General features: G+C 37.7%; 3 protein-coding genes across 8 annotated transcripts; 2 read left to right on the top strand and 1 right to left on the bottom strand.

Annotated features, from left to right (window-relative positions):
- The first annotated feature begins 909 nt into the window (after positions 1–909).
- LOC114749621 (heat shock 70 kDa protein) lies at positions 910–3266 on the top strand. The gene has a single exon (XM_028938143.1). The coding sequence runs from the start codon at positions 1045–1047 to the stop codon at positions 2998–3000; it is 1956 nt and encodes a 651-aa protein (XP_028793976.1). The 5' UTR covers positions 910–1044; the 3' UTR covers positions 3001–3266.
- Positions 3267–5589: 2323 nt separating this feature from the next.
- LOC114749603 (translation initiation factor IF3-4, chloroplastic) lies at positions 5590–8533 on the top strand. Its single transcript, XM_028938124.1, has 9 exons — positions 5590–5923; positions 6019–6058; positions 6292–6351; positions 6970–7022; positions 7108–7163; positions 7267–7300; positions 7600–7672; positions 7772–7864; positions 8138–8533. The coding sequence occupies exons 1-9, from the start codon at positions 5661–5663 to the stop codon at positions 8285–8287; spliced, it is 822 nt and encodes a 273-aa protein (XP_028793957.1). The 5' UTR covers positions 5590–5660; the 3' UTR covers positions 8288–8533.
- A 1711-nt stretch (positions 8534–10244) lies between these two features.
- Positions 10245–15686, bottom strand: LOC114749630 (AUGMIN subunit 8). Of its 6 annotated transcripts, XM_028938160.1 has the most exons (8): positions 15449–15686; positions 14143–14256; positions 12571–14006; positions 12333–12452; positions 11862–11981; positions 11684–11773; positions 11267–11374; positions 10245–10612 (listed from the first exon to the last, which is right to left on the bottom strand). In XM_028938160.1, exons 3-8 carry the CDS (start codon positions 13855–13857, stop codon positions 10547–10549), a joined length of 1791 nt encoding a protein of 596 aa, XP_028793993.1. In that variant the 5' UTR covers positions 13858–14006; positions 14143–14256; positions 15449–15686; the 3' UTR covers positions 10245–10546. The 6 variants fall into 6 exon arrangements, 5 of the variants coding, with proteins under 5 accessions (XP_028793993.1, XP_028793992.1, XP_028793994.1 ...); XM_028938159.1 differs by lacking the exon at positions 14143–14256; XM_028938161.1 differs by lacking the exons at positions 14143–14256; positions 15449–15686 and adding an exon at positions 14339–14480.
- Positions 15687–16182: the final 496 nt, after the last annotated feature.

Genomic DNA, 16182 nt, shown 5'->3' with positions numbered 1-16182 from the left:
TTGTATGTCCCATACTACCTCTGGTCCGAATTATAGACTACAATTCTATAACTAAGATCGGCGAAATATTTTTTAAATAAAATACATATTCTCCTGATCCTTATTATAAAATCTATTTAATTAATTTAATTAAATTAAGAAGTAAGTTAGTTAATTATAAGTAAAATATCATAATCATTTTTCTTAATATCTCTTCTCTCTCTTTTACTTGATTATGGTTGAGAGAGATCCATAAAAATAATTTTAAAAAAATTGATAAATATAAAACATAAATATTACATTTAGAATCAAAATTAATTTAAAAATTGAGTCTTATATTCTAACCGAAAGAGTGTTGTTTATATGCCCCGGACAGCATAATCACAATCTAATTTAAATATTTTATTATTTATCGTTATCAGTATCCCGATTGCCTACGTTTTTACACCCCGAGATTCTCATCCAATCAAGTGCAGGCAACAGGTTTTACTTTTTGACAATGAACAGGACAGGACCAGACGTTATCCTATGTATTGCCTACCTTATACTTGCGTCACATCTTAAAATTACTGTTCTCTTTTCAAAACACGTGTCACTTGAAACAATCAGCTAGTGCCACGTCAACCCCCGCGCCCGCCACGTTCAATGCTTTATTCCGCTATCTTCTAACAATGCACACCCACCGTTGGACCCGAAGGTAAAAAGGATTCGTATTCCCAAACTACCCTTACACCTGCAACCTCAACCTCCTCGAACCATTGCATGGCATTCGCGTAATTATATCCTAATTGCAATACTCATTTCATATCCGTCATCCTTTCCCGCCTCCTAGAATCTTCATGCAACATCTCAGATTATTCTAGTCCTCTCTGGCATTTCCCGACACTAGTCTCGTAATTTCCCGAACTCTCTCTTTTACAGCGTTATAAATTCTGGCTTCAGTTCTTTTCTTCTTTTCACTTGACGTTTCAAAACACACTGTTTAGTCTGTGGTCGTAAACCTAAACCAGTACTTCAATTTTTTGTGCTGTTTCTGTCTGTGAATTTGAAGTTTGAAGCTTCGCCATGGCGGCGAAAGAAGGGAAGGCGATAGGCATAGACCTGGGAACTACCTACAGCTGCGTGGGCGTATGGCAAAATGACCGTGTTGAGATCATCCCGAACGATCAAGGTAATCGGACCACCCCGTCGTACGTGGCGTTCACCGACACCGAGAGGCTCATCGGAGATGCGGCGAAGAATCAGGTGGCTATGAACCCACAGAACACCGTCTTCGATGCGAAGCGTCTGATCGGTCGGCGATTCTCCGATCCCTCTGTTCAAAACGACATGAAGCTGTGGCCTTTCAAAGTCATTCCGGGGCCAGCAGAGAAGCCGATGATCGTCGTTACATACAAAGGCGAAGAGAAGAAGTTCGCCGCCGAAGAGATCTCGTCGATGGTCCTGACGAAAATGCGTGAAGTCGCCGAGGCGTTTCTGGGTCATCAGGTGAAAAACGCCGTCGTAACGGTTCCTGCTTATTTCAACGATTCTCAAAGGCAAGCCACTAAAGACGCTGGAGCGATTTCTGGGTTGAACGTACTCCGGATCATCAATGAACCTACGGCTGCTGCTATAGCTTATGGATTAGACAAGAAAGCTTCTAGAAGAGGTGAACAAAACGTGCTTATATTCGACCTTGGTGGTGGAACTTTTGATGTTTCATTACTAACAATCGAAGAAGGAATTTTCGAAGTTAAAGCTACAGCCGGGGATACCCATTTGGGAGGTGAAGACTTCGACAACAGAATGGTGAATCATTTTGTGGCTGAGTTCAAGAGGAAGAACAAAAAGGACATAAGTGGAAACGCAAGGTCTTTGAGGAGATTAAGGACCGCTTGTGAAAGAGCTAAAAGGACACTGTCGTCGACGGCACAAACAACGATCGAAATTGATTCTCTGTACGAAGGGATTGACTTCTATGCGACTATCACAAGAGCAAGGTTCGAGGAATTGAACATGGACTTGTTCAGGAAGTGCATGGAACCTGTGGAGAAGTGTCTAAGAGATGCGAAGATCGACAAAGGACAAGTCCACGAAGTTGTTCTGGTAGGCGGGTCGACCCGAATCCCGAAGGTCCAACAACTCCTTCAAGACTTCTTCAACGGAAAAGAGCTCTGCAAAAGCATCAACCCCGACGAAGCAGTCGCGTACGGTGCGGCCGTGCAAGCGGCGATCTTGAGCGGCGAAGGGGACGAGAAAGTTCAAGACTTGTTATTGCTCGACGTGACCCCATTAAGCCTTGGGCTCGAAACCGCCGGTGGGGTCATGACGGTGTTAATCCCAAGAAACACCACAATCCCCACGAAGAAAGAACAAATCTTCTCTACCTATTCCGATAACCAACCCGGAGTTTTGATCCAAGTTTACGAGGGAGAACGAGCAAGAACTAAAGACAACAACTTACTCGGCAAATTCGAGCTCACCGGAATCCCACCGGCGCCGAGGGGAGTTCCCCAGATCAATGTGTGCTTCGACATAGACGCCAACGGGATCCTGAACGTATCTGCGGAGGACAAAACAGCCGGAGTGAAGAACAAGATAACGATCACGAACGATAAAGGAAGGCTGAGCAAGGAAGAGATTGAGAAGATGGTGCAAGATGCAGAGAGGTACAGAGCAGAGGATGAGGAAGTGAAGAAGAAGGTGGAGGCGAAGAACTCACTTGAGAACTATGCATATAATATGAGGAACACGATCAAGGACGACAAGATTGCAAGCAAGTTAGGAGCAGATGAGAAGCAGAAGATTGAGAAGGCTGTGGAGGAGACGATAGAGTGGTTGGACGGAAATCAGTTGGCTGAAGTTGATGAGTTTGAGGATAAGCTGAAGGAACTGGAGGGTATCTGCAACCCCATCATAGCTAAGATGTACCAGCAGGGTGGTGCTGGCACTGCTGGCGGAACGGGTGAGGACATGCCGGGTTCTGAATCGGGCGGGTCGGGATCGGGAGCTGGACCCAAGATCGAGGAAGTTGACTAAAGTAGAAGCTCTGCTTGAAGTTGAGCCAAGTCCTTGTGTGTGGTTTACCAGTTGAGAAGCACGTAGTAAGCTTCATAGTAAAGGGTGCTTTTGTATTCTGTTTTAAAGATGCTAATGGAACTAAATAAAAGTTGAGATTTCTATTCAGATGGTTTTTAAGTATTAGTCTGGGCATTAGTCTATGGTGGATTGGCCGTGAGCTTTATATCTTCAGCTTTGTTCATAATCATAGCTCAAATTGAACTGGTTTAGTTTTGAACTGCCTTTATCCATGTGTGTGGACCATCTAGTTATAATTTGAGTTGAATGGGATCGAATGTCTGTATGATGAGAAGCATGCTGCTGAAGAATTAAAGAGAGCGTTTTCCGGTAGGTTGGAATACAGCAATTGGGGTTCAGTGTTCTGCTGAAGTTTCAAGCTTTCGTGGATGGATCTGAATTAAGAGTTCCAATCTTCTCAGAAGGATTTATCTCTGTGGAGCGCATTTTCAGTTACAGTTCCATGTTGTTTGATGATTAGTTTCTCATGGTGAGATAGAAGTCTGAATTCTTGTTAAGAGGTGTTCTAACAGGACTAAATTGGGATAAAAGTGTTTAGAAAAAAAAAACTAATATAATATTACACTTGAATATTTCATAATTAGGCGACACATTTACAAGTTTAGCTGAGCCTAATTAAAATCCCAATTTGCATTACTAGCTTTAAACTATTAATTCTCCGAGTCACAGTCATCTAGGAACAACAATATACGTTCTAGTGATAGCTCTCCTTTATCAATTCTCCAAAGCTCTCCTTTAGCAATACTCCAACAGCATGTATATTTAGTCTGCACTTATTATTATTATTATTTTAACTTTTAATATTTTAGTCTACATTTGATCCAGTCGGTTTAACTACTTTTTAGTGACTATAATGGTCACATGGCTGAGAAAACAACTTCTGAATCTTTCGTCCACAAAGCAGCACTAAAATGTCTACAAGATGATATTTAGCTCATAATTATCTTCAAAAGAATACCAATTAATGAGCCACCATTTACGCGTTATATGGTCTCAAAGATAAATAGCCTTTTGAATGTGGATAAAAATTTAAATCTATTACGAAAACCAATTAATAAAATTGTTTATTACTACCTTTGGTTCTAAATATAATATAAAGCAGATTTTATATTTAGGATCAAGGGATGGTAGATGAATAAAATTTTGATGAAGATATATTTTTTGAAAAGCCTATAATATAATATCATTTAAGCCTTGAGATACCTCCACAAATAATTGGAAATAAATCATATATATAGACTTAGAATTTAGCCAAAGTGGCAAAGTCATATTCCACTTTAACATTTACACCCTCAAACTACCATGAAATTTACAAAGATTTAAAGACTATACTAATACTTGTCCCTTGATTTGCTTCACATGGCCCTTGAAGTAAAATCACATCTCAACATTTTTTCATTAAACAATTCCACAACCAAATACTACTTTCAGTTCTTAATATCAGAATTTGTTTGATTTTTATTTTGATTCTGAATACAAAACCTTGAACTACTTTGTCTCTCATATTTATTTATTTTTTTCCAACATAATTTTTCTAATAATAATAGTTCTAGCTAATACATTTGATTAGTAAGGATATTTTAGAAAATATAACACTTATATATTATAAATAACTAACTTAACTTATTTCTTTACTCCACTCAAATTAGTCAACTAACTTTTATATTTTAGATCGGAGGTAGTATCATTCACAAGGAAAATTATAATCCCAAAGCTACAACCCACCATCTTCATTCTTTAGATAATATGGCTATCACTATGCCTATATCCACTTCTTTCTCTAATTGATATAACTAATTTTTCAGTATTAAAACCCAACTTGTAGCTATAACATCAATTCTCCCCCTCCTTATTTTCTTCAATAGCATCCTAAGTTCAAACTTTCACTTTCATCACTTTCCTGGTTTGAGGGAAATTTCATCTTCATCCCTCATGTGAGACTGAAATAGAGTAATGGTTTGGTAAAAACTTGAATAGAGATATGAAGCTGTTCTTCATTTAAAATTAAACAAGTATAATAATTAGATATCCATTTTTTATTTTTAATATACGTGCAACATTTAACATATTTTATACTACCACTTGCAACATTTTTTTTGGCAAAAATATTATTTATATTTGTAATTTATAATTAATACTACTTTTGGTTCTAATTATAAGAGCCAGTTGACTAATTTGAGGAGATTGAGAAAGTAACTTGAGTTAGTTATTTGTCCTAAATAGGTGTTGTCTTTCCTAAAATATCCTTACTAATCAAGTATATTAACTAGAACTATAATTATTAGAAGGATTATCTTAAAAAAAATTGAGTAAATATGAGAGGTAAAATGAATTGAGATCTTATATTTAGGATTAAAATAAAAGTCAAATAGGATTTTATATTAAAGACCGGAGGTATTACCTCTTAATTGCATAATTTCTCTAGTAATTTGTTTGTCAGGTGAGCCCACCCGAAAACCCGATGGGCCCTCCAATTTGCCAGCTTCTCATTTCGTCCCAAATCAAAAATTGTGGATAAGAACATCCAAAACCAAAATCACTCACCAAGCCAGGTGAGGATTCAGACTCACTGTTACTTCCCTCTTCCCTCACCTTCCTCCATGGCTGGGATCACCAGCACTTTCCCCTTCAAGCTCATCCACACCAGAACCTCTACAACCTCACCCTATCTTCTCCCTCCTCTCTCTTCCTCTGATTCTAAAGTCTTTGGCTTTCGTCTCCCTAGTTCCAATTCCCTCAGGCTTGATCCTCCTCCTGTTACTTTTTCCTTTGCCCCCGTCACCGCTCGTTATGGTGGCGGTGATTCTAGGAGGTACCGAAATGACTCCGACGACGAGCAAGTCCTTGACGTGAATAATATTAGGTACTAAATTGCGAATTCATGGGAATTTGTTTACTTTGCGAATATTCGTGGAATTTGATGGTTGAAGAGTTTCTTTGCTTGATGGCTTGTGACAGGTCAAACACTGTGAGGCTTATTGATGAGAATCAGAATATGGTAAGTGACATTTCCTTTTTATGTATACTTTACATTTTAAATTGGGTATTCATCTGGTTCGTTTGATGGAACTGAAGTATAATATTTATTAATTTGGTTATTCATTTATTTTTGCCTATAGTAGGCATTTTGAAATTTCCGCAGTTGTGTTATCTACTAGTCGAGAGTCTGGTTCATCTTCTTGGTATTGTATCGTTCTTCATTTTGAAAATGTCTTGCTACGGATGTTGCAGGTTGGTGTAGTGTCGACGAGTCAAGCCATTCAAATGGCTGAAGATGCCGAACTTGACTTGGTATGCTGCATTTTACTTGTCTTGACACTTGAAGACAGTTATAATTGTATCCTAAAGGGCTGGTTAGGGCCTGTGTTTCTTTATTACTCATGAAGGATACTACATACTTATCCAAGTGCATTGAACCGTAAATACGATGACTCTCTCTCTCTCTCTCTCGTGTCCTAATCATCTCTCTTCCTCTTAAGGATTTTATTTTACAAGAGGGCGGGAAGAGAATGGTAGCATTCGTTCAACATTATCCATATCTCGTGGCTACTTCCATTGAATGTTCTTTTGGATAATTGAAGCTAATTCATAGATGGTATTTATTGTTTCGTGATATTAGCCTTTCATATCTGACATAAATTAAGATAGAGGAGAATGAAGTTATTTCTAGCAATTTAATTGGACAGAGAATGAGACAGGTATTAGAAAAAGACAATAGAATTGTTAGGGATCAGATTTAGTTCAGTGTGAAAACCTTAACCTGGTGACTTTTCCAAGTAGTTCCATTGGTGTGCCCTTGCAATGGATTGTGTGGAGATTTTCTTATGATGAAGTTTCTAATTCATAATCATTGAAATAAATGCTACCTTTGACATGAGTTTGGAGGCTTTTTTTTTATCTTCTGTGCAGATAATAGTATCCCCAGATGCAGATCCCCCAGTTGTTAGAATAATAGATTACAAGTATGCTCTTTTTATATTTTGAGAGAAACTGTGAGCTTTTGACCCACCTAAAAGTTTGTGAAACTTAGTTTTTCTTCTTTTGCAGTAAATATAGATACGAGCAACAAAAGAAAAAAAGAGGCCAGCAGAAGAAAAGTGCTGGTGGGCATTGCATTCTTAGACTTCTCTGTTTTTCCTTTAAATTGTATCCTTGGTCTCTTCGAGTAAACCATAATATACTGACAAGATAGTCTTTTGAATGTAGCTAGTCGAATGGATTTGAAGGAGCTCAAAATGGGGTAACTTACTGGCCTTTTCCCTCTTCCTACTTTTCTTATTTTTGTGTCGAAGACAATAATATGAAAAAGGAAAATTAGCATTGAAGATGCTATCTATATATGCCCCCCAATATTGTTATACCCCTTTAGAGTTATAAAGTTTATGCTATGAATCAGTTATACTTTTAAATGATGACTCACCTCATCATAGCAGTGGTAAACATGGTCTTTATTTGCTTTGATTCCAAGTTTTAGCAATGCACCCATTTTTAGTAGGGAATGTTCATTGTTTTTAATTATTTGATAATTTATTTTAACAGATACAACATAGATCAACATGATTATTCTGTCCGCTTGAAAGCTGCACAGAAGTTTTTGAAAGATGGGGACAAGGTTACATGGATTTCTAAGAAATGTTTTGTTATATATAGAACAAAGATAAACGGTCCGCGAGTTATTAATGCCTAGAGATTGTTTGATCAATGCCTGCAGGTTAAGGTCATAGTAAACCTCAAGGGCCGTGAAAATGAATTTAGGAATATTGCTATTGAGCTTATTAGACGCTTTCAGAATGATGTTGGAGAGGTAATTGATACCGCTGTGCTATATATCACGATTATATCATATCCAAATATATGACAAAATGACTACAAGAGTAGTATTTATAGTAATGTTATTTATGGGTTCGCCTCGCTTCTATTCAATCTTTGCTTAATTACATCTGTTCAGATTTCATCAGTGCATTCATCCTCACAGTATTCTTATATTAACTACTGTTTCTACGTATGTTAGTGGAGGCTATTGGTTCTATTGCTTAATTGAATACTAAATCCAAATCACTCTTGGGTTGATGCGCAGCTTGCGGCAGAGGAATCTAAAAACTTCCGTGACAGAAACATCTCCATAGTTTTGGTTCCAAATAAAGCTGTTCTACAGAAAGCACAAGAACCACCGAAGAAAAAAGACAAATCAGCAGCAGATGAAGTCTCTGCTAGTGTCCAAGCTTAGCCGATAACGTTGAAGCAAATTTCTTATGATGGTAGAATTGGTTGTTGGTAACTTGTATTCTTCTAGGCTGGGATCTCTCATCTGTGAGTGCTGTATAGATACTTATAATTTCTTTACAATAGTATCTATGTAGAATTTTGAAATGATAGACGCAGCCTTATCCCGTTTGAAATTTTAAGTTGCTGAAAGGATCCCACTAACCAAGGTTGTCAAAAGTCACAACAGTGATACATGGCTAATAGCCAATCTACTGTATCTTCATAAACGCCCTAACTACAGTTCACCAATAAGCTTTTTCTCAGAAGCTTGCTTACAAAGTTTAGAATCATATCGGGAAAATAGAACGAACTTTAAAATTTTTGAAGTCTCTTTTGTAACAATTATTTGGTGTTTTATACTACTGACTAATCTGTGCTTGAGCATTGTTGGGTCTAGATACAGATGATTTTCCCAACGAGAGTTTTTTCCCCATAATATTTATAGCACAGGAGATGACGTCCTCTTGTTTTGCCACCCACCATTGATTCTTTTAAACTTTTAGGTAATTGTTATTAGCCTCTTTGGAAAACTTTTCTTAAGGAGTCAACCGTGCTGAGCTATCCATGTGCTGTGTTTATTTGAACATTAAACTACAAGGACGATTACTTAAATCTTGGTTCTTAATTATTTTATTAACCAGTACACACACTCGCCGTACCAGCTTTTTTTGTTTCTCAAAAGAGGTGCATGTGCATTGATAAATCATGGAAATGGGCTGCGACTTCCAAGCCTTATCGTTTGATGGAAGCTTAATTGCTAAGTTCTGGGCTCTTGCGTGAGAAGATTGCCGCAAGAATGCTAATTTTTTCCCCTATTCTTTCTTTTTGAAATAATGGGAGTGAATTATTGGACGAGCTTAATTCCAGATTGACAAGACATCTCTAAGTCCAATCATTAACGTCCTCTTGTTGTAAAGAAGTATTGAGTCATTGGAAGAAGAGACAACACATACATATACATGGTGGTGCCGGTTGGCCATGTAAGTCAATCTTAAATCCCTACCAAGCCATTCATGGGATTTCTTGATTGATTTTCAAGCTTGGGAAGTATTATCTCTGGTTTTTAATATAAAAGCTAATTATAGGTTGAATTTGTTTCTAAATAAGGTTTTAATTCACTTTATCTCCCAATTGATTGTAAAAAGTTTTTATCAAGGGACAATGCCAATGCATATGATAAAAGAGGGTATTTTAGGGAAGATTACTCATTTATTATAAATAACCAATTTAAATTAATTTTTTTAATTTCTTTAAATTAGTTATCTAACTTTTATATTAAATAGCGGAGGTATTATATTATGTTTACTTGAGTTCTTACTTTTCTAACTTTTTAAGTCTCCCTAAAATAGTATTTGTTGATCTACTTTGTGTTTGCTTTTAGTTAATCCCTGTAACAACTTACCCACCATAATTTACCAACCATTATCATTGGGATACTAACTTATCTTTTATTAATTTTTCCATATTAATCAGCAGCTATCCTTTTCCACATTGCCTCCAAGCAAATTGTATATCGTCTTGTTAAGCTCAATGAAGAACAAAAATTACCATGAAATAATCAATTTAAATAATACTCCCTTAATGACGAAGGCATTACAATATCATATCCGTTGGAAGCATTATTGCGCGTTCTTTTATACGGTTTTTCGAGCCACATATAAAGCCTAGAATTTAACAAAAGAAAGGAATTCTATAGTAGTAGTAGTAATAATAATAATAATAATTATTATTATTATATTATTTGGCGAGCAAATATTGATTTTTTTTTTAACAGCTGAGTAACGATTTCTTCCTCTTGGATCCTCAAACTTCACCAAACTAATATAAATCAGATTTGATCCCTGATCGACCACAATGCTAATAGAATTGCAATGAATGCTTATGAGAAATTTGCTGCTATAGAATTTTCTGTCCCATTCTGACCTTAAGGCTGCTATTCTATGCTAAATCTCAACATTTTGCTCATTTGCTTTGCATTTTCTTTCGATTTGCCTGATACAAAGTTAAAAGTTACAAGGAGGAGAGGGCCACTAGTATGGAGGGAAGGGGAAAAAAATTTCAAACAATGTAATTCCAACATAAATAAGACAAACCTAAAAGAGATTTACAATGGTGAAGACACAGTAAATACTATATATCATTTATCATGATTGAAGTGGCAAGAGATAGGTTCAGCTCAGAAGCGGGTCAGGTTCAAGCCGGTTGAAAGTTTCAACCTAAGTTACTTATTTGTCTCCAACGCTTGCTTCATTTGCATAAGCTGTGTCCGAAGGCTATTTTCCTCCGCCTGTTTTAGCCAAAGAAAAATATAGATTAGAAAGTAAGACAAAGGAGTTCAGAAAGAGAGAAAAGAAGAAATGATGAGATGAAGCACTTCCATTTAAAATGTCTGTCCGTAAGGACTTGCCAAAATGTTGATATAACTCCTCCTTTATATGCAAAATGAAATATTTCAATTCTCAATAAACATCACCACCAAAAATGGAAACTCCCAACTGTAACCCTAACTACTACTTTGCTCTCCACTCAGGAGCATATGGGATCTCAAATTGGAACCACTTCCCACTAAACATTCCTTTATTGAAACAAGTCCTGAACATCAGCAGACAACAAGGTGGAGTAACTCAAGGTATGCCCTGGTGCCACGTCAACTTTTGAAACCATAATATTAAGTAGGTTGAATTATTAAACTTGACACGCACCATCAAGCCACTTGATAGAAATATGCGGGCCTTATTTGCACTTGATATAACAGGAATGATGAAAGGGGCAAAGGAGCAAATAAGGTGAAGATATTAAGGTCACGATAAAAGAAGTCCCAGCTTATTACATTTACTGATTCTCTAATCCAACTACTTTTTGCAACATATATTTGAGGAAATTGATAGTCCAAAAATTTTCCGTTTTTCTGAGATAATATTTGTCCTTGAATGATGCTCACCTGCATAGCTGCTGCCAAGGCCAAAAGCTCTTCACATTCATCAAGCATGGCCTTTTCTTGTGCTGCTACAATGGCAAGTTCAGAAACCAAATCATTCGTGCCCTCCACCTGTCATGCCCAAAAACAAAAACAAACTTGTGGTGTCGGCTCCTAAAATGTAGCATTTAATATGATATGATAATGTAAAAAGAATGCTCGTGAGACCCTTTACCAATTAATTCAAAGTCGTAATTCTGCTAGTTTGGTAATTGAGATGATGAAAATGGATTAGGAAGCACTTCGCAAAAAAACTAAAAACTGAGTCACTAACTGCATTGTGCTACAGAATAGCATTGTAGACAGGTGTAAATCGATTATGCGAAGTTATGGGAAGGATTAACTCAAAGCTTTCACCATCATTGATATTGAAACACTTACCCTCGTTAGCAAAGAGCAGATTGTGGATCCCATTGCTTGCATGACGTCGACAGCTGAGCAGATTGCAACCTTCAAATCCTCACTATCTGCCTGTAAAACAACAATAATTGTCAGAATCCGTCCGCCTGGTTTCCAGGCTTCAAACCAGAAGACTCCTACGGGCTACAACCATACTTACTATTGCCCATCCTGTTACTGGAAGCCGAAGAATGCCAGCCTTCAAATCTTCTATAGCTCCTGCTAGAGCATTAGCATGGTCACTTTCAAGTGAAGCCCATTCATTGAGGTAGGCCATCTGCTTCAGTTATTGTAAAATTTCAAGAAAAGCTTAGCTATGTATTGGAACTTCAGCTTTAAGGAGATTTTACACAATATCAGTAACTAGATTAAAATATTAGCAACCCCCCCCCCCTCATTTTTTTCCCCCTAAAAAAAGATCAGATGTGCCAAAGTTCCAGCTCGAAAAAACAAGTCATAATTTCTTTAGAAATTCTGATATAACGATATTCACTTTAAATACATCATTTTCATCACTCAAAAGCCCATTAATAAATATTTTATAAAAGAAAAGTGAAAGAAAACAAACTCTATTGCACAACAGCAATAAAACCCAGCATGCGGGATGAAAGATTTCAGCAGGAAGCATTACTTGATCGTTCAAAACAGAGTTCAACTTCAGCTCGAGCTTCAGCAGGCGGAGATTGATCCTCTTCCTAGTTACGGAATCCCTCACAGACAAAGTAGTGTTCCATACGTTATACAGAGTTCTCTGCACCATTGAACAAGTTCTTGAAAAACATGGAGGGTAATTATTTGATCTATGATTCAAGCAGAAGGACAGACGGTTAAAACGTGATAGTGCGCCAGTTTGTCCAACGTAGTCATACCTCCACAGTTGCATTTTGGATATAAAGTACAGACTCAGCTCTTGCATTGGCAAATCTCCATTGCAGATATCTGTTATAAAGAAGCCGTAATTGGTGAGCATCTTCAATGTGGGCTGCACCCTTTTTACCTCTTTTAAAATCAGCAATAAAACTGAGCACCGAAACTGAAATGTTGGATTGACTATATAGATTGGTTGGCCTTATGCGGGATGGACTAACCCCTCTGGAAGGGGGTGTTAACGGCCTTGACCGAGATGGACTCAGACCTCTTGAACTAGAGGAGGATAGAACTGAGGTCTTACTTGGGGAACGTGGACGTATTCCTGGAGTCGGCAAAGATTGAGATCTAACAGGTGGAGCTAATAATCCTATTTTATCAGATGAACTCGCGGAAACAAATTTTTGAGGGCTTACTACTAATAGCGAACTATCATCAACATGTTTCACCTCACTTCTTATTTTATCATTTTCAGGAAGCATTATTAGTCTTGAAGTATCTCTAGAAGACTTTTGAAAGGGCTTGCTTGTTTCATTTGATAAGGACAATTTTCTTGGAGAAGACCCGGTACAAGGAACTGAAGATGGCAATGTTCTGATTGCCTTATCAGCAAACTCAGAACTACTATGCACCGCATTAGAAGAGATCTTTCCAGCTATTCTGCTCGGCCACCGATGTTGATCTATCAACCGAGAATGCGAACTCTCAACTGGTTTGGAATTTTCTGAGTGATCAGAAGCATTCTTCCCTTTGAGAGGACTCCTTTTTCTATCTGGACTAGGCTTACGTATGGTTGGTGCTTCAAGCTGCTTGTGGGCAACGTTTGAAGTCGGTCTCAGAGTACGATCAGAATTAGAAACAGTTGGCTTTTCTTTCTTGCTAACAGGTATGGAAATGGTATCTGACTGGAAAGAAACACTCAAGCTCCGCATTGTGGAAGGCCATAAACTCTCCTGTAAACGACTACCTGTTATCCTTTTTGATGACATCTGCACATTAACAGATGACTCATGAACTGGTGTAGATGGACCCGGAGGAGAAGGAGTTGAAGACCGCCTCCTGTCCGCTGATTGAGCTCTTTTATGTAACAATTGGGAAGACTGAGTAGTTGTTCTTGTGAGGTTTGGAGATGAACATCGCCGGGGACTCGATGACGTTGCCGTCGAAGGTGAGCTATACCTCGTCCGGTGGGTGACTGCATTGTTCTTTTTGGCCGAAACCAAGGGTGGTTTTCGGGTCTCCACAGCTCGGTGTCTTGGTAATGCTTGCAGTGATTCACATATATCCATCCACTCTATAGAAATCAGACCACATTGATCAAATGTCTCATAAAACCAAACTGGATTTGGCAGCTGTGGCAATCATAAGTCCCGCATTCAACGGAATAAAAGAACAGCGCCAATTACTCAGAAAGAAGATCCTTTTCTCTGCAATAAATCTGCCACAAACCAGCGGCTACAGGTAAGAAAGATACTACAGACTGGTAAATAAAGGAAAAGCAAAGAACATCCAATTGGAAAGGAAAAGATAAGTGATTTTTTTCCCCCCTTAAAAAAAAAGGTTTAAAAGCTCACATCTTTACAGAGACCCAGATCTGTCCGAGAACAAATTTCAGAATCATAAGTGATAAAAGCATGTGGGTATGTTTTTCTCATCAAAGAAAGCCCAAATCCAAGCAGATCAGGCCACTGCAAGAAGAATTTAGACAGGGAAATCAACATCTGATGATGTAATGGGTCAGAGAAACTCGCGGAAACTGTCTCGACGTACATTGGTGTTGTTTATGCTTAACGGAAGATTCATTCGCAGGGGAAGGGGTCCCCCTGGAAAAATTGAGCATGCCGAGGGGGAGTAGGCTGCAGAACCAGGGGGGCGTAGGATAAGAATGAGAAACAGCATAGTGTGAGAATACAGATTTTTTATTTTTATTTACTTTTATTTATTCATTTTTGTGAATGAAGAATACAGACTTTAAATTTTCCCCTTTTGTCTTTCCCACGAGAATGACTATATATCGCGGGCGCTGGCTCGTAACGTGTTCACTCCACATAAGCTCATTCTGTCTTTTTTTCTTCTCACTCCTCACGAAAGCGATTTCAACGAAAGTGACAAGAAAACTTACAGGGGGCAGAAAGAGAATAAGTTTTTTTTTTCCCGAAGATGAACCACAAATTTTTCTTAATAGTAACTGTTTTATGAAATTTCCTCCGCAGAGAATTTCCAATAGAATCTGTGAACTACGTTCTTTGTTTGTATGCATAATATTTTATTTCTTGGTTTATTCGAGAGTTGAACTCGCAGGTGCTCATGTTCTGAGGAAGATGGGTCAGGACATGGAGGACCACGTGCAAGGGCGATCATTGTCCATCCCCACGAACCTATTGAGCAAACCTAAGATGCTTCGCAGAGTTAATCAACGAGATAAAAAAAAGAAGCAAACAATTCTGATTTCTGAGTCATTGTTTCCTCCGAAATTAAAGATAATATAATAAGTGAATTCCTTTTGACAGCCATTAATTGTTTTACAGATGAATAGGAACAAGTATCGATGAACGCAATAGACAATTTTCCCTGAAAACTCCGAAAGAAACAAGGGATCTGAACAGGGCTCGATGACATTTGTCTGGATTAACAGGCTCGTGTCTCTCATACTGAAGACACGTTGAGCGGTCCAGTACTCGGTGCTCACGTAATCTCTCAGCGACAGCAGAACGAAAAACAAACAGCACATCTACATTGGATTCTATTCTGAAAGTGATGCTCAAACTCAATCAAATAGCTAAATGGAGTTGAAAATTTAATAAACTTAGGACCGAATAAATTTATTAGCATTTAGCACAATCAATCACAATATATAAAATTAAAGAAGAAAATACTTACTGTGTCTTATAAACAACCATCTCCGATAAACTGAGAGCTTCTCTCAACTTAATCCGTGATCAATCCGTCGTCTTCCGAGAACGAACAGAGAATCCAGAACCCTCAGAATCTTCTAGAATCAAATAAAGACTAAGGCGTCAACTCTACAGAAGGTCGCTGGAGAAGGACAGAGTTGCAGCGGCCGGTCATCGGAGGGAAATTCTCGGCGAGAGCTCATTGTTTAGTTGAAGCAGAGTTGTTGAGAATGGCGGGGGTGAAAGGAAACAGGAAGCGAGACAGTTATTGAGAGAAGGAAATCGATTTGTCCAAATAACAAATTTTTAAGAAAAAGCAATAAAATTGATTTCAAGATTGAAGGCAATTTTCCCTTTTCCCCTTTTTAAGTAATTAGTTTTTAAAAATAAAATAAATAAACATTTAATTTAAAAAGAAAATAGTAATAGAAAAACGGTTTTCGGTTGATAAAAGGGACAGAGTAGGGACAGTTGTTTCCCGCGCCTAAGCGCGTAACCTGCTTTTGATTACTGAGCGTCTCAGAGATCCCATGGCCTAAAAAATGAACTTTTTCAGAGTATCCAAAATAATTATTTTTTACTAATTTTTAATTAGGTCCTATAATTCTTTCTGTTTATCAAATTTTTATAATTTTATCTAAGTTTTAATTATGATTGTCTAGGTTTGTTCAATTAGTCGCCTGAAACTACAATAATATTATTAAAAATTATATGAAATTA

Source organism: Neltuma alba, unplaced genomic scaffold, assembly GCF_004799145.2.
Source record: "Neltuma alba isolate B1F8T4 unplaced genomic scaffold, ASM479914v2 tig00006103_pilon, whole genome shotgun sequence".
NCBI lineage: Eukaryota > Viridiplantae > Streptophyta > Magnoliopsida > Fabales > Fabaceae > Neltuma > Neltuma alba.
The sequence above is the reverse complement of the archived record's forward strand: the minus strand, read 5'-3'. Positions and strand labels throughout refer to the sequence as shown.

Bases quoted from the DNA above. Each gene is read 5' to 3' on its own strand.
- LOC114749603 (XM_028938124.1), top strand. From the start codon at position 5,661: ATGGCTGGGATCACCAGCACTTTCCCCTTCAAGCTCATCCACACCAGA. The intron at 7,164-7,266 runs GTGGGCATTGCA...TTTTGAATGTAG, and splicing joins CCAGCAGAAGAAAAGTGCTG to CTAGTCGAATGGATTTGAAG. The intron at 7,301-7,599 runs GTAACTTACTGG...TTATTTTAACAG, and splicing joins TTGAAGGAGCTCAAAATGGG to ATACAACATAGATCAACATG.
- LOC114749621 (XM_028938143.1), top strand. From the start codon at position 1,045: ATGGCGGCGAAAGAAGGGAAGGCGATAGGCATAGACCTGGGAACTACC.
- LOC114749630 (XM_028938160.1), bottom strand. From the start codon at position 13,857: ATGGATATATGTGAATCACTGCAAGCATTACCAAGACACCGAGCTGTG. The intron at 12,453-12,570 runs GTATGACTACGT...TCAATGGTGCAG, and splicing joins TCCAAAATGCAACTGTGGAG to AGAACTCTGTATAACGTATG. The intron at 11,375-11,683 runs GTAAGTGTTTCA...TGGGCATGACAG, and splicing joins TCTGCTCTTTGCTAACGAGG to GTGGAGGGCACGAATGATTT.